This window comes from Pseudoliparis swirei, chromosome 7 (assembly GCF_029220125.1).
Source record: "Pseudoliparis swirei isolate HS2019 ecotype Mariana Trench chromosome 7, NWPU_hadal_v1, whole genome shotgun sequence".
Taxonomy (NCBI): domain Eukaryota; kingdom Metazoa; phylum Chordata; class Actinopteri; order Perciformes; family Liparidae; genus Pseudoliparis; species Pseudoliparis swirei.
Genome location: NC_079394.1, coordinates 10,393,163 through 10,420,681, shown reverse-complemented (window position 1 = coordinate 10,420,681; position 27,519 = coordinate 10,393,163). Strand labels below are relative to the sequence as shown.

The window sequence follows — 27,519 nt, the reverse complement described above, 5'->3', positions numbered from 1 at the left end:
GACTGAGTGACTTTTAAAAACATCTTTCTTTGCGCGCATTTCAACAATCATTAATTTACATGTTTACATATAAACCACACACATTGTACAGTCGTTATTCATGTGAATAATATATTTATCTCTGAAAAACAAATGTGTTCACGTTTATTTCTTATTGATTGTTACATCTTAGGCAAATGTTGTGTTTCATATTCAGCATTTTATTGTGCTATTCAAAAGAAAAGATAAGTTAACCATTATATGTAGCTGAATTACTGTGCTGGACAAAACAGGCCTAGACAAATATCCCAAGTATTGATGTGGGATATTACATGATAATATTCACATTCAGGCTGACGGGACATTGTGTGAGTCAACGTGATCCAATGTTTTGCAGAAGGGTTCCTGAGGTGATGGAGATGTTCTCTAGACGGCGGACTGGTGGGTCTCATCTCCCCCGACTCTCTCCCTATCCAAACAGAAGCAGCAGCACTATGCAGACTGCATTCACGGCAATCAACGGCACTGAAGAGAGAAAAAAACAATAGATGCCATGATCACAACCAAGAGGAGTCTCACGAGGCTTATGTGTCCCCTCCCCCTTACACAAACTGTGTACTTACATGGTACTAGAGTGTGTGTACTAGACATGGTACTAGAGTGTGTGTACTCACATGGTACTATAACGTGTGTACTAGACATGGTACTAGTGTGTGTACTCACATGGTACTAGAGTGTGTGTACTAGACATGGTACTAGAGTGTGTGTACTCACATGGTACTAGAATGTGTGTACTAGATATGGTACTAGAGTGTGTGTACTAGATATGGTACTAGAGTGTGTATACTTATATGGTACTAGAGTGTGTGTACTAGACATGGTACTAGAGTGTGTACTCACATGGTACTAGAATGTGTGTACTAGATATGGTACTAGAGTGTGTGTACTAGACATGGTACTAGTGTGTGTACTAATATGGTACTAGAGTGTGTGTACTCACATGGTACTAGAATGTGTGTACTAGATATGGTACTAGAGTGTGTGTACTAATATGGTACTAGAGTGTGTGTACTAGATATGGTACTAGAGTGTGTGTACTAATATGGTACTAGAGTGTGTGTACTAGATATGGTACTAGAGTGTGTGTACTCACATGGTACTAGAATGTGTGTACTAGATATGGTACTAGAGTGTGTGTACTAGACATGGTACTAGAGTGTGTGTACTAATATGGTACTAGAGTGTGTGTACTCACATGGTACTAGAATGTGTGTACTAGATATGGTACTAGAGTGTGTACTCACATGATACTATAACGTGTGTACTAGACATGGTACAATAAAATGTGTGTACTAGACATGGTCCTAGAGTGTGCACTAATATGGTACTAGTGTGTGTACTAATATGGTACTAGAATGTGTGTACTAGACATGGTCCTAGAATGTGTGTACTAGATATGGTACTAGAGTGTGTGTACTAGAGTGTGTACTCACATGGTACTATAAAGTGTGTGTACTAGACATGGTGCTAGAGTGTGTGTACTAGACATGGTACTATAAAGTGTGTGTACTAGACATGGTGCTAGAGTGAAACGTACCTCTCATCACGGTCCTCACAGAGCGGACAAGGTTCATCAGCTGCACTTTGACGCCTGGTTCATCACCAAAACCTCCGACACTTTGGTTCACTCCCCATCCAACTATAATGATGGTTAACACACACAGATGGACATGCAGCATAGTTATTGAAACAAAACATTCCCTGTCATTTATTACAGTTTGTACCACTAAATATCGGCCTTGTAAATCCCAATTGTTTCAAATGTTTGTACAACAGGTGTAATAAGCTAGCATTAGCTAGCTAGCTTCATTCATGACACTTTACACTTCAACCACTTACTTTTACTCAGAAATCTGTCTTCGTGCAATACAGCGACAGCGTTGACGCACAGGATCGCTGCTTGAATGAGAGAATACAAAGTAAAACCCATGTTTTCACAGGTATCTAGCTAGCTTAGTCGTGAGCTAGCATCCAGTATTTACTTCAGACGTAGCCTACGGTGGCTGAGGGAGGTCAAACCACAATGACAGCTTGCGCGTGTCAAGAGATAATAGGCAAACGAAGGTGCCATTAACGTGTGCAATGTATTGATACGTTATGAACAACAGTGATGTAAGACATGTGTAGACCATAGCAAGGCCACCCTCAACAATGTCTGTAGTATAAGTTAAACAGAGCTGAATGTACCTCAAGTATCAAATGGAAACGGTGGTGTTTGGAGGGGTGAGCTCTCTCGGTGTCATTGCTGCGATAACTTGTAAATAGTTATAGTTGATTACGTTTTTTATATCATTGAGGATGGTTTAATCTATAACAATTTATATTTTTATAAGGGATTATATGTTTTGCTTTAATACAAATTATCATGAAAGGTGAGTAGAGTAAAAGTACCTACAAATATTACTAAAGTAATATTACTCATTAATAAAGTTGTGAGTAAAAATACCTACAAATATTACTATGTACATTAAATGTAGTTCCAATAAATATTATGTACTTAGATGATAATGAATCAGTGGTTGACGTTCACCTTTTACCTGAGCAGCAATAACCCCATGTACAAATATTCTACACGCTGAATAACATTTCTTATCAAAGTAGTTAGCATTACCTTAAATAAATATAGATGTTTGTATCTGTTCACAGTGAAATTAATTTAAGACCGTATATGCTGTTCAGTTGTCCAATTTGTAAGAAATGTCTTATTTTACAGGCTAATGTTTTTTATGTCAAATCTGTTGCCTTTGAAGTCAAACAGAATTAATAAGTACAAATACAATTTAGAAATAGAACCTCAAATTTGTACTTAAGTACTGCCCTTGAGAAAATTAATTATTGTCCTTCACTGCTTAAAAGTGTAGATATTTTCAGCTACCATCGATACCTGTACCTTGGTACCTGTGTTTACAAGAGGCAGCCCGTGTTTACCTGTTACTGGAGATGTTTTCAGTGACAAATATCCACAATACATTCAAGGAACGCACACAACATAGAGAATCATGAGAATAAAAATCTTTATTAGTGTTTTGAAGTATGAAGTCTGCATAATATGCCACACGCCTGAGAAGCTTATGGTCAGAAAAAAAAAACCCTGCTCTATCAATACCGCCCTCTACTGGTAAAACAACTGCGACATCTACTGTACTGACTGCTTTGCAAAAAGATTACTGTTAAATACACACATACTGTACTACTGTTATGTATATGTACGTCTGGTCCACGTCGGTTTTTGTAATGTATTTTTTTTCACATTCATATGTTGTAGGCCAAAGATAAAAACAATGTAACACTGGACCTAACACATGGTTCAGTTCCCCAAATCCAAACGTCACTAGGTGCACTTAAAGTACAATCACTAGTGTCATAAGGTAAATACATTTACATCAAAAAGAAGGGAGGGGAGGAAACATGTTAAACCCGCAACAGCCACGTAATGACAATAATGGCAGAGTTTAATAAGCTAATAAGTCTTGTTGTACATACTGTATTTTATAGACAGAACAAATACAATACACACATTAACACAGAATGTCCTATGTGCAGGCACATTCACTCTTCTTTTCTCATTAAAAAAAGCCACTCTCTCTCTCCCCCCAGGTTTCTGTAACATTTTAAAAGCCAATTGTATCTGGTTAACCTTAACCCGCTTGACTGAGCACCAAAAGGCTACAAGAGGTCACGTGTGTTGTTCAAAAAAAGTGAAGAGATGACTGACTGAATGGCCATTACAAAGTTGTACATGCCTCTGGAATCATTAAAACCATTACAGGAAAGTAGATTTGGGGTTTCAGTTAAATCGGTGGTTTTGTGTACTTTACAATGCACCAGATCTCTTTGGATGAACAAAGGGTTGAAACAAGCTAAAAACATCATGTGGGGCAGTGAGTTTCTTTTAATTAATTTTTTTTACCAAGACAAAGAGCTGCAATTGTAAATAAAATCAAACGAAACCTTTTGGGTAAAATAAAGGAATGATCCATGCCCTCAATGTCACTTTAGAAACAGCTGTGGTCTTGAAAATATTACTTTAATAAAAAGTGAACGACAGAAAATTTTAAGTATATTTATATATAAAAATACACGAGAATACAAAAAAGTAGCAAAACAATGGGGATATAGGCTAAAAACAGAATGAATTCATTGATACCTTCAATTTCTCCTAGTGAGAAGTTTAATGCTTCACCTCGGAGAGCCACAGGACTCCCAGTGTCGCGTCAAAGAGAGAGAAGAGAAACTTTTGACGACAGCTGATGTTCTCTGGTCCCTGCCCAGTGCACATGGCAAAGCCTGGCCAACGTCTCATTAGCTTCCATACCAGGCTGTTCAGTGGGGATGGAAATCAACTAAACCAAGGACATGTAGAGTGCCATATAATGACAAAGAAATAAACTACATCCAGATCAAGTTTGCAGTTATTTGGGTTTTTTTGGAATTACTTACTAACATTCCTATTCGTCTATTAAGAAGTATGTCTTATAACGACACACGTCGAGTTACAAAAAAAGGGCCATTCTTCCGAAGTCAATTCAAATTTCATAAACACATTGTGGTGTTTCCTTCAGGAGGAAAACGGCCACCAAAGCCATCAGTTCTTCACCAAGCCACCTCCCCCGGACCAAAGATGGGGCCAAGATTCCCAGAGAAAAGTAAACTGAGGTTCAGAATAATGGTTGGGGTGGGCTGGAGCACAATTCATTTTAGCATTCAAGCTTGTGTTACTCATACAAGCAATCTTCAATACTGAGAAACTATTCACAGATATTTTTGGTATTTCCCCTACTTCCTGGACTAAAAACCAATATACATTTTATTTGTACCACAAATAGATCTAATATCAAGGATTTGGGGAAAAGCAATTTAACAAGGTGCATGACATAGATGGGTAACAAAGTGCCAATTCTTTTTTTACTGAAAAGTCTGTATGTGTATGTGTGAGTGCAACACTGTAGGTGCATTTGTTTGTGTGTGTGTGTCAGGGATGTGGAACTGGGCCACAAATACTATGAAGGTTACAGAAATTTCATTCTGTGGGGTTTCCATTTTTTTTTTTCATGACAGGACTCACAGGTTTGAAATTTAATGATCATGTAATGGGGCTGCCTTTTTTGGGGGTGTTTCTTTAGCTGTTTAGGACATACTGGAGCAGCGTGCAGAAGGGGAACCCATCTGGGTCAGAACCTTGTCCAGCCACTGCAGGGGACCGTTCAAATGCAGCTCAATCCAGCAAGGAGTGCTTGTGACAGTCTGCCGCCTGGAAACCAAAATGTACATTTCAACGTCTGATGTCTGTGCCGACATCGCCTCGCCACTCCGTACGACACGTGACATTTGATGCTTCACGCTACCAACGAAGCCAAACGTGACTTAAAGTCTTCCGTCTAAGACCATAATGTCGCACTATGCTTCGACAGATAAACATTTATAAATTGATAAAAACAGTCGCATTTACTGTGCTCACCTGTACTCGGCTCCCCACCCTTTGACGAAGCTCATGCGGATGGTGCACATCCTGGTGAGCTGGTAAACAGCCTCAAAGCCCTGGTTGACTGACTGAGCCAGCAGGGCTGCAAACTCTTGGTTGTTGAAGATTTTTAGATTACAACCTAAAAGGAACAAAGAGGCAAACAGAGCAGCCGTAAATGTGGGTTCACAGCAGACACGTGGCCTTTGGTTGACAGTGGTCATTCTGTGTCTCTGACTAATTATTTCTCAGAGTTGTTGTAGTGTGTTGGACATCATCGGCTCTGGTTGGGCTGGACCGGTGGCCTTTGGCTGCTCCAGAATCAGTGATTTTTACTAATTTAGCATGCTTTTTAATTTCCTTTTCACCTCCAAGAAAAGCTTTTCAAGTTCTCAATACCGGAGCATCCCACATTCAGCAGAACTGTTTCGACTGATTGACAGCGTACAGATCAAATGGCGGAGGAGTGAATGTGCTGCAGGGGGAGTTTTAGAGTGGTCGATGGACACTTTGTTTTTGCACGCTTCTGTGTCTTCTAGTATCCTTTGCCGGGATGAATCCAAGCCGACTACGGCCGCCATCTGGCAAACTACAAAGTTGTCAGAGGCACCAACAGGATGTGGCTTATTTATATAAAAACATCGTGGTGTGCACCTTCAAAAATCTTTTCTGCTGGGTACGCATCATCTTCTCTTTAAATGCACACAACACTTAGGAGAATGTTAAAACAAGTTTATTATGAGTTTGTTTACTATATTCTATGGGACATTTTCTATTTAAAAATGATGTCTTTTACTATTGCACTATTTGTATCGTCACGCACCAACCACCGAGCTCCGTGTATGTGTAACCGCTTCTGATTTTGATTTCATCTGGAGCTCCACATATATTCAAGACCACACGCTATTCAGTCTATAATTGTTTTTTTCCGTGGGCACTCCACTGTCAATGTCAGTACATTTCCAAAATGTATACACACGTGACATCTTCAGCCCCTTACCTGGGGGAATTTTACACACTGTTGCTGGATGCCAGCCATACCGCTGGTTGCAGTTTGGACTCTGGACAAAGATGGCGCTATCACTCAGGCACTCAGCAAATACCTCCCCTCCAATGTAGTAGAGTCGAACTCCTCTTCCTGTGAATGCAGACAGACAGAAGCTCGAACACCAGATCTGACTTCATCAAAATGTGTCAGCAGAAAAAGAACTAAAGCTAAAACAAAGTAAAGCGGCTCACAGGCGGTCTACAGATGGTTAGTTACGCGAGGCCGTGCCATACCTATGTGCCTCCGGGTCATCTCCACAGTGGCGTTCCTGTTGACATTAGACAGCAGACCCAGGCAGAAGCGCTCAGAGTTTGATGGATCTGTGAACCCGTCCACTGTCAGCGAGGGCTGAGAGGCGTGGAACGTCTCCCCCACACGCTGGTTCAGCTCGTAATAGGCTATAGAGCACCAGAAGGCTGGCTCAGAGTAGGTCACTGGCTGCAGGTCTATGGTTGAGGCGTCTGTCAGTAAAAGTAATCTCCATTATGTTAGTAAAGTTGATCTCGATGATCATATTTTGACACAACACAGTTCATATGTGGAGGAACAGAAGGCACTGCAAATGTGTGTATTTATAATTGAACTAGACATGTGATCGTACCCATGCTGTGATTGACAGGAGACAGAGTGCTGGGGGAGAGCTCCGCTGGAGAACCTGGCAGAAACAAGACAACAAGAATTCATTGACCACATGAGACCATAATATGGGGACCAGGTGGATCGGATCAAAGGTTATGATGAAAGTGGTGGCTGTCTTGCGAAAGAATGCCATAATGTTACTGTAAACATGCCCAATTTACATTAGAGGGATGCACAGATGCTGTTTACAATCACTGATACAAAGTCCTGTCGGTACATCCCACATTTAGATCAGACAGTTTAGACTACACGGATGACATAACATAATATGTAGCATACTGCTGCCGTTATGGCTATCATTAACAGCACATTGAAGATGCATACATACTTTAAGGTAGTCAGTAACCTGTTAAAGTTCATTTCCGGAAATTTCTAATATGCATTTTCTCAAATGCATGTTGACAACAGCTTTGGACTAGGTAATTCACAGAGCTGCACCTCTCTAGGCAAAACTATTTGGTATTGTCATTGATCTTTGTCCAAGATTCTAATGCAGGTCAGTACTGATTCACTGGGAACATGTCAATATAACTGTTATAAACACCAGGTCAAAATCAATACATGTAGTTCAGAAATTTCAGATCTCTAGAAGAGGATCTGGTCTACGAAACATGATACAGGTTTGTTTAAGCACAGGAGGTAGTTAAGGATATAGCGTCTCCGTTTTGTTTATCACGTAAGCATCTTTAGCCGACGTATTCCATGAAAACATTTTTACTTTGAGCGCTCTGGAGAAGTCGAGGTCAACTCACGAAGGAAGGAGAAAGAGTTTTATAGTCTAGGTACCTGTGTCCATACTTTGATTCATCTGTTGATCGCTGGCCTCTCCATCCTCACTGATGTAGCCCGGTGGAGGCGTTTCTGTTGAAATAATGAGTGTGTGTGGGGGGGGGGGGGGGGGGGGGAGAACAACAACGTTGCTGTTATCCAGTTTAACCGACTTAAATAATACAAAATAACGTTTTAGTAATATTGTTTTGCTGAGGCGAGTGTAAAAGAAGAACCCTTCAGTACATTAGTCAAATAGTGCCTCTGGCCCGGTGGAGACGATGAACTCACCTGGTATATAGTTGTTTGGAGGTTCGATTCCTGCGGGGAAGTTTGTGTTCTCAGGTATGGAATGAGTGTAGTCATCCAGAGGTGGCAGCTCTGGCACGATTTCTGAGTGTCTTGGCACAAGAACAGGAGGCAGCACTACAGTGTTGGGTAAAGAGAGAAGAGTCAGACTCTTATCAGCTATATGCTTTTTCAAGTTTTCCCTGCAGATTTTAATATTCAAGTCCTTTACTCTCATTTCCAGTCTTTATGCTAAGCTACGGTACCTGTAGCTTCACATTTAGCAGACTAGAGAATGCTATTGATCTTCTAATTGAACTCTTTTGTAAGAAATTCTACCCCTCACACAACCAAACAATTACTTTGGCAACTAAGAAGCTATTCTGCATAGACACTGACACATGTCGATTAATCTTAGTGGGAGCAAACAATAATGAAATAGACACTGAAATACAAAGAGATGTGCTTGTTTTGGGTAACAAATGTCCACCGAACGAAGTCGACTCACCTGGGGTCTCCACCCTCTGGTAGTGGTAGGGGTTGATGCAGACCTCATCCTTCTTTAGATGGAAGGCATACTCACAGGCCTCGATGGCACGCAGCTCGTGGTGGCTGTGGAGGTCCGGCCATCGCCACAAGCGACAGTAGATAACATGGGGAAGCCCCTTCCTGTGGGAGACCTGCAGGCGGCCATCCAGGGATCTGATTGAACAGCAAATAGGAAGTGGAGGTGAGATGGTAGGCAGGGGAGAGGGGGTGACACATAGCATGACCAGGTAGGGGAGGGAAATGGAGATGGATTGAGTGGAGACGAGAACGAGATGAAATCGTGTACTTAATGTCCGTCACCTCAAACACTGGAACGACAACTCTCCCACATCGCAGTTGTACTCAACACCATACAAGAGTTGAAGATAGTCACCTGGTTTGGTCAGGGTAGCTGTATAGGCCTGATGTATCCCACTGTTCTATCGTATTTGGTGTACTCAGTCCCCATATTTCAGAGCAATTGCTGTACACAGAGAAAACAACAAGACAAAAGATAAACATGGGGCATGGCTCATTCAGAAATATCAGTATGGGTAATGTAAACATTAAAAGGCCTCTTTTATTAGAGTCGTATTGTAAAAACAAAAGACAGATTCACTTTCAGCAGTGGAAATGAACCGTGGGAAGTTCAAATAAGAGAAGCCTTTTTTATAAAGATAATTAAGGAAAAAACAACAACATGGAATCTGCTAAAACACACAATGAATGAGACAAAGAACATTCTTAAGCATTGCATCAAACGCTTAAAATGACTGAACACTTTTACACTACAGTCGTTGATGTCGGACATTCAAACAAACCATAAGACACACAATGGCACAAAAGAGGAGGGGGGGGGGGGCAACCTTGAAAGACAAACAAAATAATCTCAAAACATTCACAAGAAAATAACAAGCAAACTTAGAATGATGACTTGGAATGAGGAGTAATAGCATCTGAAAAATGACAGGACAATAACAAATTATACATAATCAATGCTTAAAATGTACTAGACTTAATTACGTTGTTGGGATCTCAACCAACATAACACATTGTCTGATTTATAACAGGGCAGGAAACCAAATGTGTCCACCAGCCAATTCAACAGCTATTTTGAATGCAGGAAACTAAATGCTTCGAGTAGAATCGGTCTGAATCTTGATTGGATACCTGCCACGTGAGAAGCAGGGTAGACGACACCCCCAATCACAATCAAAACATACCAACAAAAGTATGGCTGGTGGCAATGCCTCAATCTGGCATTGTCTTGTGAACTCTCTCGTGTTGCTGCTCTCTACAAGAAATAATTTCATTCAGATCGAGCCAGCCACCGTATCTCTACAAACATAACAGTGCGGCCTAGAACAATTCTCAGGCGATAACAACCAGGCCGCTATCTATAGACATACAAACATCTGACATGGTACTTGGTGGCCCATCAGTGAGGAATGAATATGTTAACGTGGTGTTCCCACTGAGTCTGGGCCATCAAGGCTGGCTGGCTGATAAAAAGAACATCTTCTCTCACCCTTTAAATGTCTCTCTCTCTCTCTCTTTCCACAAGCATAATACAAACTATCTAACTGCAGTTGTAAATAAACAGCGATTTTATATATTATCAACTCATCTTCAAAGAGCAATACATGTTCTGCTATTTTGCATCCGTAAACAAACAGTTCAACGTCAGTTTTACATGCTTAGTAATAACCACAGGGAATTATGAGGTGCAAGATCAGCATCTGCCACCGGCCCAAGGTTTCATGGTTTGGTATTAGTCTCAGCTAAGTGCACTTGCAGAGATGTGCAACATCAGCAGCTTTCTCCCTCATTCTAGTTTGAACAGAACGTGTCGGGCAGCGTACCTGGGGATGGTGACACACTTGGTGTTGCAGTTCTGTGTGGTGATAGCTTTCTCCAGCTCATCGAGCTGCCCCGTCTTCTTGAGCTTCTTCACTAAGCTCTTCACAGCCTTCTCGCACCATTTCTCCTCTTGCCCATTCTGCTCGCCACCGCCTGCTCCACCCGAGGCGCTTGACGACTTCTTCCAGCCCAACAGCCTCTTCACCACAGGAGGGGTGAATGGCAAGATGGAGGACATCCTAGCTGGACCAGCCGCGAGTCTCCAGGGTAGTCAACACAAGCTCTCCCAGACACACACACACACACACACACTCACACAGATGGGGGACCTGGAGCTACAGTTTGGGCCCTTGTTCGGATGCGGCCCCTCCGGTGACCAATGAGTCACAGGGTTTACTCAAAAGAGAGGGACACCTTGGGAGAAAGTCACACACAAAGTACATCATTACACACACAATAAAGTACAGAAGAATAAAAACACATCAAAACAATACAAGGCATGCAACTTAACTTATTTCTCAACGAATCTTCGAATACGTAATAACATTGTAAGACAGTTTTTTCACAACATTACACCACTGCCTCTCGTGTGTGCAGCGAGTTGACCAAGCAGAGCTGTTCCCCTGACGTTAGCTTGGTCACCAACACCGAGCTAGTCAAGTTAGCGCTCATGCAGACTCACAAAGTTAGCACACGGGGGGCGACTCGCACTGTCGCACTCCGTGTGCGGAAGCGATCACGAAGAAAGAGCAACTAACGCACAACGTGTTGGATAAGCCAGAGAACGAGGGCAGTGTTTAGTGACCGGCCCCCGCAGAGCCAACACCAAGTGGCTCGTGAAGGCCGCCTGCTAGCTACCTGGAGGGGGGGGGGCTCAATCACAACAATAAGTTCCCCAGCGTTAGCTTGCAGAGTGCTCACTAGCAGAAGGCTTCATTGTCTTCTCGTCAGCGAAAAGCAAAAAAACTAAACACATCTCGTTGACGTACCGAAGCAGATCGGAGGCATTTTTTTTAAAAGGAGCTTGTTTTCCATCTAGCTCGTCCAGCTAACGTTAGCTAGCTCAACTAGCTTGCCAGCTTGTTATCAAAAATCCTTTTGTTGTGATCCACCAAAAAAAAAAAAAAAAAAAAGATCCTCCAACTGCTCCCTATCGTCCGCTCGTCCAGGCGATAAATGGTGTACAAAGCGCCGTCGTAATGCTGCGTTTACACGTCGCGGCGGGTCGGTTGTGACTTTTATTTAAAATACAGACACACGGCACCAGAACGAGTTAGCATCTTGGACGAACTCCTCCGAACTGAGTCCTGGCTCCCGTTGGCTAACGGACCTGACATCTCTCACCAAACAACATGCTACAAAGTCGCGAAAACAGCGGAAAGCGTCTCAATAGTTACCCCCGGGGGAAAGTCCAAAGATCCGCTTGTTTCTGGAGACAAGACGTGCACAGCCCTCAGAACACCTTGTTGACATAAAAATTGTGAACTGTTTTTTAAATTTGTACCAAAGCTAATTCCTGACGAGGCTGGAGGGCTCCTCTCAAGTTGCTACCAGTGCTACTGTGGCTAGTTTGCGGGGTTAGCTAGGTAGACCGGAACAAAACAACAAACATGATGGCCACGGGCGAGCTGTTGATCCCTCCTTTCTTAAAAACTGATTGGAGGATTACAAAAAACACACACATACTCTTGATTATTGGTAATAATCTATATTTTTTATTTGACAGCATAAGTTTATATCTGTCATTCAACATTTATTAGCGATTTCTTTGTACACATATTTATTTATTTTTTATTACATGTCATATTTGGATTATTTAGCTATGACAGAACATTTGAGGAAAGGGCGTATATCATATATGTATTGATTATTTTAGTAAAATTCTAAATTTATAAATGTAAGTTTATAAGCCGAAGACTATTTTTTTTTTTTTTTTAAAGAGTTTGAAATGTATCTAAAATCTCTTAAATGCTGTTCCAACTACATTAAAGTCCATGAGGACAGTAACAGCATGCACTGCCAATGCTATATGTGTGAAACTATACAATCAGAGTTTGTGACTTACTGTGACCTTTTTTATTCCTATTTTATGCTTTTTTATTTGTGGCTTCTATTTTTTATTCTCTGCACTTGCTCCCCTACCATGTACGTTTAAATGTAATTTAAATGTATTTTGCCCTTTCTTATTGACAATTTATGAGATTGCACATGTCCAATTGTTGAGTAAAGAATGATACAAAATCTATCATTCAGAGAGGTAGGGATGCAAAAGCTATTTCCTTAGGATATCATTACACATTTAAACAACATACATCAGTATATTAACTGCTAAATATATATATCATTAAAACGATTAAAGAATCTCACAGTAAGCCTTAATTGGGGAGGTCCAGTATGAGTTTTAATGTTTTTTCTTCCGTTTATGTATGATATGATTAAATCAACAGCTGCACAGGATAATAGGGCAAGACTCATTAGCTCCTCCCCTCACTCAGGTGTTCAGTCAGGTTATATTAGCCTCACCTGGTACCCCTATAAAATGCTACGCTTTGCAGTTCAATGCACTTATTCTGTTTTAGTCAGTCTGTGGCAATGGGTGGGTGTTTTCTTCTTTGTGCACTCCTTTTACAACTGTCAGGGACATTGCAAGGTGAGACAAGCCTACCAAAACTAATTTGATCTACTAAAATATTCTGATCAGATTTTCCCATTATGGTATAATTTGATCAGAGTTCAGATGTTGAGTGAGCTGTATAATTGGCTTTTTTCTTTTCTTAAGCTGTGTGTGACATGTTGTGACTCCAATGATGCTTTCAGCTGAAAGCACTTCTTTGAAGTGTGACCTGGGCTCGCAACCATGCAAGGATGGCTTTGAGTGTGTCCTCTACAGTCATGTGTGTGATGGAGAGGTTGACTGCAAGGATGGTTCAGATGAAATGGACTGCTCTTCAGGATGCAATAAAGGTACTGGACTCAATACTTTGAGTGTTTCTTTAAATTACTCATTCAGATGGGATAGTGTTTGTCACACATGTTTCTGTGAATCGCTAAAACATGTTGCTATCACTGAAGTGTTTGAGTCAAAATCTGTTTAAATTTTTTTGTGTGTGTAAATAGTTAACCTGAAGGATGATTCTTAATGGGTTAAATAAAAAGCCCCCCATGCATAATGGCCAGTTAATCCATAATGGTGAAATTGCAGCGGAAACTAAACAGTTGTAAATTGAAATGGTTAAACACTCAGTTTATTAGGTACACCCATCTTAAACTAATGTAGTCTTGTCCAACAGCCCTGCAATATATTCTATACCTAGATTAATGTTTACTCTCTTTGAGGTTATGCTTTCGATACTAAGCAATACAGTTATGCTGGACTAGAAACTGCAGTTTAAAACACCATCATGCAGGTTTAAAAAGAATAACACAACATTTGAACCGTTGAATGTCTACATGCATGTCTCATAATGTAAAATGCCTCCAGATCAGTTCCAGTGTGCTCATCGGCAAAAGTGTATAGCCAAGGACCAGGTGTGTGATGGGATACATCAGTGTCAGGACCGTTCGGATGAAGTGGACTGTACGAAGCAGACTGAGGACTGTTTTCATCAATGCGACAAGAGTCGCTGCATGCCTGCAAACTTCATCTGTGACGGCGATAAGGACTGTTTGGACGGCACGGACGAAGCCAACTGCGGTATGTTGAAAGGATTTGAGAATGTACAGATCTCTCTCCTGAAATGTACACCCCTTGTCACACTTTCTTCATGTTAACCCATTTCTTTCATTTTGCGTTGCCAAGAGGAAGAGCTGTATGAAAATGACGAGGCCAGTTCAACCTTCGTACCTGCCGCTGTTGGCTCCTCAAACCCCATCAAGTGCCTTTTTGGCTCGACACTTTGCAAGAACGGAGTAGAGTGTGTCCCTTTCAACCATTTCTGTGATGGAGAAGCAGACTGCAGAGATGGTTCGGATGAGGAAGAATGCAAATCAACATGTGAACCAGGTAATCCGGTGGTGGGGTTTGTTTTGTGTGGTTAAACTGCATTACTCTTTTCCCTTCCAGTAGGTTGTCATATTTTGCTGAGATCAACAATTTCACTTCGCAATATCCATTTACTGACATTAAGAGCAGTATTGTTGGGAAATCGTATTGATATGACTGTAAACTGAAGTACGTAACTGCAACTCGTTCATTGGTAGCGAAGCTGTAAAACACTCTACAATAATTGAGCCCAGTTCTGCCAACATCCTGATTATGCCATGCGTCTCCTGCAGGCCAGTTCCAGTGCGCGCATGGAATGAAGTGCATCGAGCAGAGCAAGGTGTGTGACGGCATGCCTCACTGCCAGGACCGCTCGGATGAACTAGGATGCGTCAAACGGCTTCATGGCTGCGCTCACCATTGTGATAACAACAGCCGCTGCATTCCCAACAACTTCCTCTGTGACTGGGAGAGGGACTGTGTGGACGGGAGTGACGAAGCAAACTGTGGTACGTTGTCATTGAACGGGGACATGGATGAATCCATAGGTATTAATCAGCTCTGCTTGTATAGGACAACTTTTGTGATATCTTTGGCATCTCTACACCTCCCCCCCCCCCCCCCCCCTCCCTCAGCTGACATGGGCTGCAGTGACACCGAGTTTCAGTGCATCAGTGGCCAGTGTGTGTCAGCCACAATGCTTTGCGATGGTCACCCAGACTGCCAGGACCGCACGGATGAGGACGGCTGCACCAACACGCCGGCCTGCACCACCAAACTCCGCTGCCCCCAGAGCCAAGAGTGTCTGGTGCAGGAGTGGATCTGTGATGGAGATCAGGACTGCAAAGATGGCACAGATGAGAAGGTGAATGTTAAAGGCAGCACTGAGTACATTAAGGGGGAACCAAAGCTATAGAGCAACCCCCGGAAAGGCATTTTGACATCATAGGACGGTAGTCTATGTTCATATTGCAGAATTTCTTGCACCCCTCAGCTGCATGAAGGTAAACGTTCAGGGTCCAAACACTCATGGAGCTGGAAGTTTTCAGTTGGGCAAATGCATGATGTGGTGGTTAAGCTATATTCTCACATTTGGATTTGTAAAGTACCACTTTTGCTAACTGTAAAATAATGAATTGGTTCTTTAGGACTGTCCTGTGGTTCCACTAGTCTGTGGTAAGTTCCAGTGGTCGTGTAACTCCAGGACAAAGTGTGTCCCTACAGCGTGGAGATGTGACGGCATGAAGGACTGCGATGATGGAAGTGACGAGACTGAATGTGAGGAAGTTACAGATGTTTACTCAATAAAGCTGACTGTCATATAACTGCACGCAGTTTGCGTCCAGCTGGAGATAGTGTTTTATATAAAGCCCTCTCTATTCCCATGTGGCACTTCATTAGGAAATGATATTGTGATAGAGTATCGTGTCTGTATAAACGGAATAAACACTTAAGAGTTAAATTCTTTCCGTGAATGTGACACAATACCTGTAAAGTTCTGTAACCATCAACATGGTCTGTGTGCGACAGGTGGGCCGGTGACATGCCTCCCCCACCAGTTCCAGTGTGGCAGCCAGGAGTGCCTGAATCCCATCCTGGTGTGCAACGACTTCTCCAACTGCGCAGACGGCTCTGACGAGGGGGGCGGCTGCCAGGTCACCTGTGCAGAGGCAGATGACCACCGCTGCTCCCAACTCTGCTACGCCACGCCACAGGGACCGGTGAGGATCTCACACTTTGTGTGTGTGATTGATGTTAACCAATTAAGTTAAAGTCTAACCAGCAATCAGTGGGTTGAAATGGAAAATTAAAGAGCACTAGAAACTGAATTGTGAATGTAGCCGTAAAATGTTTTTGACAGATCGTTATTTTTAGACTAGGTATAGTGAGTATCATGCCCGATTCATACTTGTGTTTTCCGGTGTAGCGTTGTCGCTGTACAGCAGGGTTCAGGCTCATGAATGACAAGCAGAGCTGTGCTGATATTGACGAGTGTGAAGGCCGGGGGCCAGGCGTGTGCAGTCACCTGTGCATCAACACGCTGGGCTCGTACCAATGTGATTGTCACCCTGGCTATGTTATGGAGACGGGTGGACACAGCTGCAAGATCACTGGTAAAGTCTTTTTGATGGATATCCTCGGTCTCGTGTTTGCGTCATTGGGAAATCCACTTTTTAGACAACTTTATTGAAAGTTGGACAATATTAATTTCATTCCTGTCGGGCCATTCAATATAGTTTCAGCCAGGAGAAGTGTAAACAAGCCTGACTTGTTTGGAAGATGAAAAAATCCAGCAACTCTAAAACATATAAATTGGTGTTGCGTCAGGCTCGGTAGCCAAATCATCCTGTTTCCATATGTGCAGACTATTTCTTGCCCAGGACGGTCCTGTTCACATGAGGTCGGGCTAGAGGTTCCTTTATTTCCAGGTGTTATGCTCAGCTAATCATTTTCTGGCTGTAAATGTAAAGGTGGCATCAAGCTTCACTTTGCCAAAAAAAGCAAATTTAAGTTTGTTTAAAAAATCTTTCTTTAATGATTTTAAGTTCTATGAATATTTGATGTCTCTGCGCAGTGATAAGACCTAAACAGATGAAGGTGTACATTAATGTTGCTAAAATGTATTGGATATAAATCTAATGAGCATGCTTGGTTTAAAACAAAAAAAGAGTACTCATTAGACTATCCTGAATGTGTTCACAAATGTCCATCACCTTAACACTGGTCCGTTTCTCTCCTCAGGTGAACCCTTCCTGTTGGCGTCCGTCCAAACGGACCTCTTTGCGTTTGGCCTGCGCAGCGGTAGCCTAGATGTGTTGCCGTCCACGGCCAAGAAGGCCATCCTCTCTCTGGACTACGACTGGCAGGAGCAGAGAGTCTTTTGGGTCAGTCTGGACACTGATAGCATCAGGTGGTCCTCGCTGGACAAGAAGACCACAGGCACTCTGATTAAAGGTCGGCGCAAATGTGGTTCGAGTATTTTAGGTGACATCTACATGTAGTGGAGGAATCCATATTTACTGTGAATATGGACACCTTGTTTCCGCAGATGTCCGGGCTGATTCTATTGCGGTTGACTGGCTCGGGAGGAACCTGTACTGGATCGACGGCGTGACCAGTAAGATTATTGCCATCAGACTGGCCAAAGGAACCGTGAAGTCGGTGGACCACAGTGTCATCTTGGATGAAGACCTGGATCAGCCTCGCTCTCTGGCACTGCTGCCACAAAAAGGGTCTGCATTGCTTTATGTCATTCTCCTAAAATGTGTAAAACGACTCAAATCTTGCTCAGTTTTGAGTTTATTCAAAAAAGAATAATTGTTTCTCTCAGGCTGATGTTCTGGACTGAGATCGGTAATGTCATGAAGATAGAGCGTGCCGGGATGGACGGGTCTGAGAGGAGGGCGGTGGTGAACTCCAGTCTGGGCTGGCCGGGCGGTGTGGCTGTGGACGCCATCTCTGAACGAGTCTACTGGACGGATGAGAGGCTGAGGGCGATTGGATCTGCAACGCTGGATGGAGATGACATTCGGGTAATACCTTTTTGGAAGAGGGATTTGTTTGGCTGAAACAACTCCAATACATGTTGCAGGCTTTAAAAAAAGATAATTCAAACACTAGCAAAATGGCTTTTCAGCATGAACATACTGCATATCCTCTGAAAATGGTACCCTCTGACTTGAAAGGCTTGAATAATACATGTCTGAATGTAATTTTCAGATTCTACAGATGAAAGAGACCACCAACCCATTCTCCCTGTCAGTGTTCAATGACATGCTCTACTGGTCTGACGCCAAGAAGAGAGTGGTGCTGGCTGCCCATAAAATAACTGGAAAAAACCCTAAAGTTCTCCTGAAAAGACCCAGGCAACCTTTTGCTGTGAAGGTGAGTGAAATGCGGTTGCTCCTGTGATGGAAACTGTAGCTAAATTTAGCTTTCTTCTTGTGAGGGCTTCCAGTGTTCCATACTGCCCACGCACTGCTATAAAACTGCATGTTTGAAGCGTTTCACGTAGGAGACCGACTAGTTTTGGGATGAAGAGAAAAAAAAACTTGTACCATGTGCTGGATCTAAAACTCCTCATCATGAATAATAAGTTGCAAAACGCGCTTTATTAAAATACTGTCCCGTTTGGTTTGCAGGTCATCCACCCATTGCTCCAGATTGGCATTGAGAACCAGTGTAAGAAGATGAGATGTTCCCACATGTGTGTGTTGTCCCCCGGATCCAAGGCTGTGTGCAAGTGTCCCGCTGGACTCTTACTGGCTGAGGATGGCCTTTCCTGCTCCAGCCTGTTCAATTCAGCCTACCTGCTGATGCTGTCGCCCTCTACTGTCACACAGGTTAAAATTTTGTTGTTGTTGAACTAGGTCTAATCTGCTTTTAACAGAAGTGCTTTTTTTTTTTTGTGGGTATGTGTTACCGCTTGTTTCTATATTCCTCATAGGTCTACCTGCAGTCCCAACACACAGTAACACACCTGCAGGGCTGGCCTGAACACCTGGCCCTGCAGGTGCCCGGTGTCAATGAGGCGACCTTCATGGACTTCAGCCTACGTGACCACACCCTGTTTGTGACCGACGACGGCACGACTTCACTCGGCTCCTTTAAACTGAAGGGCTCCGTCTTGTCCTCTAAGGGACAGAGTCTCAAACTCATGGGGAACACCATCACCGCCATGGCCCTCGACTGGGTAACGGATAACATCTACTGGAGCGGCAACAAACAGCACCGCTTGCAGGTGACCGCCATCCCTAGTGGGCACACGGCTGTTCTCATCAAGGAAGGTATTGGTAGGATAGAGTCCATCGCCCTCCACCCTCCCAGTGGCAGAGTTTGTTTCACCAACCTGGGGCCGCAGGGTACCGGCACAGTGGCCACTGTAGAGTGTGCCAACATGGACGGTGCCGGGCGGAGTGTGATGTGGAAGGATGCTGTCCAGCCCACATCTCTAGTCTTCTCCAGTAACGGGGAAAAGATTTACTGGGCTGACAAGGGTACACTTATATTTGTTCTTGCATATGATCAGAAGAGTTGGAATGGTCTTTCCAGATATATAACTTTGATTCTTGTCCAGGTTCAGGGACCATCTGCTCTGTCCAGCTAGATGGATCTGGATACTTGGAGTTTAAGGTTGACGATGGCCTGACTGCTGTGGCTCTGAGTGATTATGCAACGTTCTGGATGACTGTCAGTGGTAAGGGGCACATATTGTATGTGATGCTATGTTTGTACTGCCAGCAAGCGTGGCTGTTCAACATCCCTTTCTTAGATTGTTCTCTGTATATTTTGTCTGTAAATCCATAGCTCAAGAAAACAATTCCTGCATTACAAATGAGCTCAAATCTGCCACTGGCAGCTCCTAGCTTTTAAAACTGTTTCTTTCCTTCAGGCAAGACCAGGGTCTGGTACAGAGACAACGGGAAGCAGCAAAACAAGCTGTGGTTTGAGGTCGCCACAGAAGTGATCAGCTTGAAGGCGTTCAGCAAGTCCAGTCAGACTGGTACGTAAGAGCCACACTGTTTGGCTGCAGATTAGAGGGACTTTGTAATGTGAGCCTATCCCGAGATGGTACAGCACACGCTCCAGTTGACGATCTACTCTCCCTTTTCTCTCAGGTTCAAACGAGTGCACGAAAAACAACGGCAACTGCCCCCACTTATGCCTCGCCACCCCAGGAGGGCGGACATGCAAGTGTGCCCATGACCAAATCTCTGTGAATGCCACCCACTGTGGCCCGTCGCAGCACTGCCCTGATGGCAGCAGGCAGTGTCTGGATCAGCGCTCATGCCAGCCTGTTGACAAGTTCTGTAACGGTCAGGTTGACTGCAATGACAACTCGGACGAGAACTGTGAGTAAATGAGAATTGGAAAATGTCTGTTCATCTAAAACTACAAAAAAATGTGTCATGAGGTCTAAGTTAAAACTTTCTTTTAGGTATTGGTCTGAAGAAAGGGTCAGAAGTAAAGTTCCTTGCTCCCACCCCGACCCACAGCTCCTCTGCTCCTCCTTCACTGCCGCCTGTAACTCTTCTTCCTGAAGTCACTGGCCTGAATACCACCCTGGACGCAAACCATCTGCTGAAGAACCTGAACGCAGACGAGTGCAGCCAGAGACGCTGCAGTGGCAACGGCCACTGCATCGAAACCGATGGCGACACTGCGTGTGCGTGCAAGCTGCTCTACAGCGGCGACGCCTGTCAAGACAACCTGCTGAAGGACATGCAGGGCCCCATCGTGTACGGCGGCGTGGCGCTCTGCGCATCAGTGGTGTTCATTGTTGTGTTGGCCATTGTGGTCAGGCGGAAGAAGGCCAACAAAAGGTTTGATTATTAATTAAGAAACCTTCCAGTGACAAAGTAAATGTCTGGATTTAGTCTGCAGCTTGATAAAAGAAATTATATTGGACGTATCCTTTTATTACAAGAAAAAGTCCAAAGCCATAAGTGCCACTGGCACCATTATTCACCAGCCTTGGAGGTTTGAGCTCGATGTGTAGGTGCTTTCAGGAGTTATCAGTTGGCAAGCTTACATTTTCTTAGAGGTACCTAACGCGGAGAGCCTTTAAAGTATTATGCCACGTTTCCACCTCGTGGAACTGCACAGATCGACTCGGCAAAAGATGTGCATGGTATCGTGTGGTTCGTCTTTTTTGTACCACATCAGTAGAGTTTCCAAGTGAGCTTAGCTGATACAAAAACTGTAGCTAAACAATGCAGATTGGTCAGAATAATTGCTAGAATGCCCTTTGGCAACATGTGAAATACTGCGGAACTCTCTTAATGCTACAAAGAAGAAAAAGTATTTGACAAATGGAAATGATGACAGTCAGTATATTGCACCCTCTGGGGGACCATGAATATCTTTCCAAACGTCATGGCAATCTATCCAATACTTAAGGCTGCCATCTCCAGAGCTACACTTCTAGCGGGACTGAAAGATTGCATCACATGTGATTTTTAGTATTGATAGGAACGTTGAATGCATCTTTACATTCGCGGTCTGTGCAGATGCCATATGTAGCACAACAGTTGGCCTCGTATAGAGCAAAAGACTTCTGTGTTTCCTCCCTGCAGGAGAACCAGCCCGGCAGCATTGAAGGGAACCAGTATGACTGACCTGGAGAACAAAGCGGAGACCACCCCGAGTGCACAAACGTCCCCAGCAGACACGGACAAACCAGAGGTTGACTTCCAAAACATTCCGTGAATTAAAATGTTACCTGTTACTGCTTGTGGGAAGGCCGTCTGACTTTGCTTTCCTTCTTTGCAGGAAGCGGTATCTTCTGTGGGCTGAGGTTGCTCTTGGGTAAAGCGCTTTTAAATAAATGTTTTTGCATTTTGCACGGTTTCCTGTGAATTCATTTCAGCATTGTTTACCGTCTCTAAGACGCCAAGCATCAACTTCACAAGTGTTAGTATTTAGCTACTGAAATCTGGTTTTACTACAGCTATTGCAAACTTAATATACAAGTGAATTTAGTAGTTTAATAAAATAACTAACATGCTATGCTTTTCACATCACTACATTGATCTGACAGTTACTTTGAAGATAACATTTAAAAATCAAAACATTTGACCATTGTGCATATAAAGAAGATCAAAGCAATGTTCTCAATTGATGTAAAGAGAATAAAGGATTTCTAGAAAATACATTTAGATTTGCATTGAAAATGACTAACTCAATTCCAGACTCCAGAAATGTATCTGAGTAATGCATTGTTTTAGCAAGTTGTATGGAACAATCTGATTAACTGGTAACTATAGTGTTTGTGGAGATACAAGTATATTTCCTTCTGCAAATCAGTGGATGCAAAATGCCACCAATTTACCACGACAGATGTCTCAGCAAAAAGGAAAGCGAGCGATGGCCTTCCTGAGGACTACACTTTGTGCTGACACTATGGGGACCCTGGTGATGTCTAAACCAGTGAGTAGGTATCTGCTACAACCACACAACTATATTGTGACAAATGTAAACATTTATTTAAAAAAAACATCCACGTGATTCTACAAATTCCTCAGAGTCCAGGGAATCACCTCATGCCAGAGGATGCATCACTAACTGCTGCGGGCATGGACACTGTTAGTTTCACTTTCCAGTTCATGACCCCTGAGCCCCATCCACCAAGAGGAGATAGCGTGTGGTCAACCCAGAACGTTTTATTATGGTTGTACATATACACATGTAGTACTTGGCTTTAACTTGTCCTTTATCAGTGGTGATGTACCTGTGCTACACAAAGCAAATTGAAGCTGAATTCGTATGAACGGATGAAAATGATTATTGTTGTCTCTAATAGTAGCTCGGTAACATCATGCTCATTGACAGTTTGCATGTCTGTTAACCAACAACTACAGACACAACAGGCAAATGGTACCGAAACACAGGCCTGATGTCCAGCAGCCACTAGACATGAGTCCTGTATGTACTGGCTGATATCAGACAGAATATCATCTCGTCACTTCGTTTACAGACTCAAACTCAGTGGATTGGTCGGATTCAAAGCTCTGGACACAGGCAGCTGTCTGTTTTGAAGGAAATGCCCAAAAGAGGATTTGAAGTATGTCCATTATATCTTCCTAGTTGGCAAGACTTGGAACCTATGCCACATACCGTACTGTCATTTTTGCTGGCTTTTGAAAATATAATATTTATTACAGGTTTACCTCGTCCATGGAAAATTATTATTTATAATATTTCTTATGTTATACTTCACTTTTTGATAACATTACTGATTTAAACAAGTAGATAACATGCCGGGTGTGAAAGAACTGATTTTAATCCACATCTGAACAAAATGCAGCAGAATTTAAAAGTGCACTATATTTCCATATATTTTAATTGCCCTGGTGTGAATTCAACTTTTTCAAATCTTAGATATTTTTTAATTTTTGTATTCTATGAACCTGGTATGTACATTGCCATCCTGCCAGTGTCAGTGAACATGGAAACTTTCTATGTTGTCAACACTTTGACATCTGCCTGAGGCAGATTTCTATTTGGGTCTGACAAACTTACAAAACTGGTGTTAAGTATAGTTGTACAGGCAGATAAAAGACTATACATTCCAAGATTACACACTTGTGTTCACACTGTTTTACGGGGAACATCAAAATAGGATGTACAGTAGAATGACAGAAAACCATCACCATTGGTATGATACTGCAACACCACCAGTAGTAATCCTTTCATTCTATATCTTTATCATGGTGCCACACAGTGGCTCAGCGGCTAGACTGTCACCTCCAGTAAGTCCTTCCTGGGTGGTCAGACTCAAGATTGCCTGTAGGTGTAAATTGTGTGTGAATCATGTGACACACTTCATTTTACCCAGTGCATGCTGGGAGAGGTTCCAGCACTGAAAAGGGTAAACAGAAAATAGATGGATTGTTTTTGTAATATGTACAGTCTATGAATATTGGTTGTCCACTGTTACACTTTATGTAAGTTAGCTAAAGTATGAGCACCAGGCAAACGTCTAAAGTACTAATGTCAATTATTAATCTGGCGTGGGCAACTGAGGCTGATCTTGCAGCTCTGGCTCTGTGTCCGTTTCTGCCTCATTCTCCTCAGGTTCCTGCTCTGACTGCTGTTGTTGTTGAGGCTGCTGGATGAGTCCCCCATCCTGGGCAGTGTTGTAGGAGCCACAGTCGCTGCACTTCATCCCCAGCACGTGAAAAGGCGCTGTGCAGTGGGCTTGGCAGTCGTTACATATAATCTTTATAGTGAGGAAAAACAAAAGTAATGGATTATGTAAAAAGATGGACGATTTAATAAAATGGAAAAATAGGGGATGTTATGTATTTTGTATTTAAGTTCTCTAAAATGTTCTACTTCATTCATTTTTAGTAAAACCGAGGTCTTACTTTGACAGTTGCACCCTGGTATTCAGTGGGCATCGGTGATTGGGCAATCTCTTTGTCTATCTGGTCCCAGTAGTCTTCCATTTCCCAGGCAGAGTGCATACATAGGGGACAGCGATACACTCTAAAACAAGTGAGACCAAAAGTTTACTAACTATAGTAAACTGGGCACTGTAAGTCCACACACAAATGCAGCAGGTCAGATATGAGCTTTTCCACAGAGGAAACAGACTTTGTGATAGTTTCAGTCAGACTTTGGATGGAATCATATTTACAAGAGGACTGTATTTTTTATCAATGATAGACTAAACAAGAAAAAGGAATCTTTAGACCTACCTTGTTCTGACCATGTCATCAAAGCAGGTTCTGCAGGGAATGTAAACAAACACATTAATTGTTAGCTTCATACTAGAACACATCTTGAACTTGATTAAGAAATACATATATGTATTTAACGATAACGAAGGGCTAGAAATTAAAATATTTGCATTAGATTTATTAGTTTACATTATCTACATTATTTGATTACCTTTGTAATGTGATCATATTTCTATTTGTGTTTTACAGATATGATTAATTTTAAAATGTAGAATATGGAGTAATAATCTGAAAATAAATCTGTCTGCCAATGTCATACATTCATGTAGTTTTTTCTGCACTGTAAAGAAAATTGGGATATATAAAACCTAAAAGGCACAATTCTAACTAATAGTAGTTAGAGAATAATAAGTCATACTTGTGTAAAAGATGGCCGCATGGAAGAACGTGTGCACCAATTCTGGACGTGTGAATATCCTGCGCATACAGGAGAAAAACATCAAATCTGAGAGAAAGTAATTAAACGCATAAAAAGTTAACAGCCTGTCGTCAAATATGTTTATGTTTTACCTCCATACACACAGGGCAGTTCTGCCTCGAGACATTTTCAACACACTGAAACATAAAAGATAACTGTGATTAACAGCAGTGAGGACACTCGGTGGCTCGTCACACAGAATGCCGATGGAGTGTGTGGTTGAGAAACAGGTGCAGGCTCATAATCACCTTGTGGTTTCCCCGCAGATCCTGAGCTAAACACAGATTGCACTTCTCACAATGGAAATACTTCCCCCTGGGCCCAATCCTGTCGGGGCAAAAGCACAACGTCACTGCTATAGATGACGATTACCTCATGTATGAATGACTTGTCACATGACATCACAACTGACGACATGAAATGTCAACGCATTCAGTATTATGGCAGATTTCCGCATCACATTATAGTTGAGTCGGTAAACCAGCCATTTTAAAGACATATACATTTGAGAGATTACGTCTTTATTACCTTCGCATTGAAAATGCCGGAAGGTTATGTTTTGATCGCCGTGTATTTATTTATTTATTTGTATGCGTGTTATTCGCAAAACTCAAAAAGTATTGAACCGAATCGCATGCAATTTGGTGGGATGATTGTTTATTATCCGGGGACCAGTTGATTAGATTTTGGGATCGATCGGGTCAAAGGTCAAGGTCAAAGGTCATGAACAGGTCAAATCTTCTTGAATCACATGGAATTTGGTGGGATGATTGGTTATTATCCGTGGACCATTTGATTAGATTTTGGGATCAATCGGGTCAAAGGTCAAGGTCATGGAAAGGTCAACATCTTTTTTTTTTACCATAGCACGATACATTTTTGTCCAATTGGCATGCAACTAATGCCAAAATGTTCATAATTCAATGCCCAATCTTGTGATATGCGAAGGTATGCGCTCTACCGAGTGCCCGTTCTAGTTTTGTGCTGTTTTCCTCTCATTAGTTAAACAATCAGAATGTAAGCTTGCCCTTAATATTACCTTTAATGTAATATCCAGGCTAAAATGATCAGAACAAAAGACACTTTCATGTGGCTCAACGTTTCACCTTTAGACATTTGTACTTCTACTCCCCAAATACCCATAGCACTGTTAGTGTCTTCTATTTCGGCAATAATAGTAAAAAACAAGTATTTAAGACAAGTACTTATGACAAGTATTTAAGATATATAAACTCTACTGTTTCTCACCTGCATATTCCACAGGGCTGACAGTGGTACTGCTTCTTATCCTTATCGAACAAGTGGCAAATGTCACAGTAATACTCCCCAAACTGCGCATCACACTCCTGGCAAGTCTGCTGTGCCTACAAGAGTGACATCTTTAGTTTGTACCATTCTTTTTTCCCTTGATGCGAGTTAACCACTGCGGACACAAAAACAACATACAAACCAAAAGGAAGCAAGTGGAATTTATGATCACTTCGTGCTCCTGCTCCAGCTAACATTGGAGTTGAAACATCTTAGCTTGCAGGTGTTGTTCTCAGTTACCTGCTGCACTGTCTGACAATCGGTGCACTGCACCTCCGTGACTTTGAATCTATCCATCTGGTGGTTCTCCTCCGCATCATGGCACAGCCGACACACATACAGTTTACCACAGCAAGGTGCCTGCGACGCATAGAAACACGTGATCACACGGGGAATGGGATATAGTCAGAGGTTGTGAAAGTCAGATAACAGCTCAACAACTAAACTGGAAGTTTTAAAAGATGATTTTGACATAATACTTACTAAACTCTCACCATTTATAAAATCGCATTCAGCTAACGTATACTTCACGTAGCTATATGTCATAACCGTTCAGTTGCTGTGTTACAACACCGGCGGGCGTTTTAGTTTGTAACCGTTAGTAAGTTAGCTAGGTTAGCTGTGAGTGGTTGATCCCAGCGCTATACAGTAGCAGTCCGTTAGAGCAAGTGACAGTGAGGCATACTCAACATTAATATGCATCTGGAGCGAATATATACAATTCATTATAAAAAGCGTACTCACTTTTAATAAGCAGCTGCGAACATAATGCTCACAACCGGCAGGGGAAGCCATGTTTACTCCAAAATCGGGCTTCTTCTTCTTCTTGGAGTGCGAAGGGGATACTGCCGTCTTTTCTTCTTCTTCTTCTTCTTTTTTTTCGGCGTAGACTCAGCAATGCTGCCCCCGTCCGTCTGAGAATCATAGGTGGTGCAT

General features: G+C 42.5%; 4 protein-coding genes across 4 annotated transcripts; 1 reads left to right on the top strand and 3 right to left on the bottom strand.

Annotated features, from left to right (window-relative positions):
- Positions 1–7: 7 nt before the first annotated feature.
- LOC130196309 (immediate early response 3-interacting protein 1-like) lies at positions 8–2,043 on the bottom strand. Its single transcript, XM_056418329.1, has 3 exons — positions 1,879–2,043; positions 1,577–1,678; positions 8–504 (listed from the first exon to the last, which is right to left on the bottom strand). The coding sequence occupies exons 1-3, from the start codon at positions 1,967–1,969 to the stop codon at positions 449–451; spliced, it is 249 nt and encodes an 82-aa protein (XP_056274304.1). The 5' UTR covers positions 1,970–2,043; the 3' UTR covers positions 8–448.
- A 993-nt stretch (positions 2,044–3,036) lies between these two features.
- Positions 3,037–12,189, bottom strand: LOC130196843 (mothers against decapentaplegic homolog 2). The gene is made up of 11 exons (XM_056419230.1): positions 12,029–12,189; positions 10,634–11,045; positions 9,166–9,255; positions 8,752–8,945; positions 8,247–8,381; positions 7,974–8,048; positions 7,150–7,203; positions 6,782–7,009; positions 6,501–6,638; positions 5,498–5,642; positions 3,037–5,290 (listed from the first exon to the last, which is right to left on the bottom strand). Exons 2-11 carry the CDS (start codon positions 10,867–10,869, stop codon positions 5,167–5,169), a joined length of 1,419 nt encoding a protein of 472 aa, XP_056275205.1. The 5' UTR covers positions 10,870–11,045; positions 12,029–12,189; the 3' UTR covers positions 3,037–5,166.
- A 1,034-nt stretch (positions 12,190–13,223) lies between these two features.
- Positions 13,224–21,909, top strand: lrp13 (low-density lipoprotein receptor related-protein 13). The gene is made up of 21 exons (XM_056420124.1): positions 13,224–13,288; positions 13,438–13,595; positions 14,113–14,325; positions 14,431–14,634; positions 14,907–15,122; positions 15,249–15,478; positions 15,762–15,891; positions 16,144–16,334; positions 16,541–16,727; positions 17,356–17,568; positions 17,663–17,846; positions 17,945–18,146; positions 18,334–18,498; positions 18,756–18,956; positions 19,061–19,610; positions 19,691–19,810; positions 20,006–20,116; positions 20,232–20,465; positions 20,552–20,936; positions 21,690–21,798; positions 21,886–21,909. Exons 1-21 carry the CDS (start codon positions 13,224–13,226, stop codon positions 21,907–21,909), a joined length of 4,092 nt encoding a protein of 1,363 aa, XP_056276099.1.
- Positions 21,910–22,755: 846 nt separating this feature from the next.
- On the bottom strand, positions 22,756–27,389 carry rchy1 (ring finger and CHY zinc finger domain containing 1). Its single transcript, XM_056418820.1, has 9 exons — positions 27,328–27,389; positions 26,824–26,943; positions 26,524–26,639; positions 25,524–25,602; positions 25,368–25,412; positions 25,216–25,274; positions 24,816–24,845; positions 24,483–24,603; positions 22,756–24,334 (listed from the first exon to the last, which is right to left on the bottom strand). The coding sequence occupies exons 1-9, from the start codon at positions 27,376–27,378 to the stop codon at positions 24,116–24,118; spliced, it is 840 nt and encodes a 279-aa protein (XP_056274795.1). The 5' UTR covers positions 27,379–27,389; the 3' UTR covers positions 22,756–24,115.
- Positions 27,390–27,519: the final 130 nt, after the last annotated feature.

Bases quoted from the DNA above. Each gene is read 5' to 3' on its own strand.
- LOC130196843 (XM_056419230.1), bottom strand. From the start codon at position 10,869: ATGTCCTCCATCTTGCCATTCACCCCTCCTGTGGTGAAGAGGCTGTTG. The intron at 8,382-8,751 runs GTGAGTCGACTT...CCAACACTGTAG, and splicing joins CCAGAGGGTGGAGACCCCAG to TGCTGCCTCCTGTTCTTGTG. The intron at 7,010-7,149 runs GTACGATCACAT...TTTTACTGACAG, and splicing joins TCCTGTCAATCACAGCATGG to ACGCCTCAACCATAGACCTG.
- LOC130196309 (XM_056418329.1), bottom strand. From the start codon at position 1,969: ATGGGTTTTACTTTGTATTCTCTCATTCAAGCAGCGATCCTGTGCGTC. The intron at 1,679-1,878 runs GTAAGTGGTTGA...CCATCATTATAG, and splicing joins AGACAGATTTCTGAGTAAAA to TTGGATGGGGAGTGAACCAA. The intron at 505-1,576 runs GTACGTTTCACT...TTCTCTCTTCAG, and splicing joins TGTGAGGACCGTGATGAGAG to TGCCGTTGATTGCCGTGAAT.
- rchy1 (XM_056418820.1), bottom strand. From the start codon at position 27,378: ATGGCTTCCCCTGCCGGTTGTGAGCATTATGTTCGCAGCTGCTTATTA. The intron at 25,603-26,523 runs GTGAGAAACAGT...TTGCCCCGACAG, and splicing joins CAGCCCTGTGGAATATGCAG to GATTGGGCCCAGGGGGAAGT. The intron at 25,413-25,523 runs GTGATTATGAGC...TTTATGTTTCAG, and splicing joins ATCTGCGGGGAAACCACAAG to TGTGTTGAAAATGTCTCGAG.
- lrp13 (XM_056420124.1), top strand. From the start codon at position 13,224: ATGGGTGGGTGTTTTCTTCTTTGTGCACTCCTTTTACAACTGTCAGGG. The intron at 18,957-19,060 runs GTTAAAATTTTG...TATTCCTCATAG, and splicing joins CGCCCTCTACTGTCACACAG to GTCTACCTGCAGTCCCAACA. The intron at 19,611-19,690 runs GTACACTTATAT...ATTCTTGTCCAG, and splicing joins GATTTACTGGGCTGACAAGG to GTTCAGGGACCATCTGCTCT.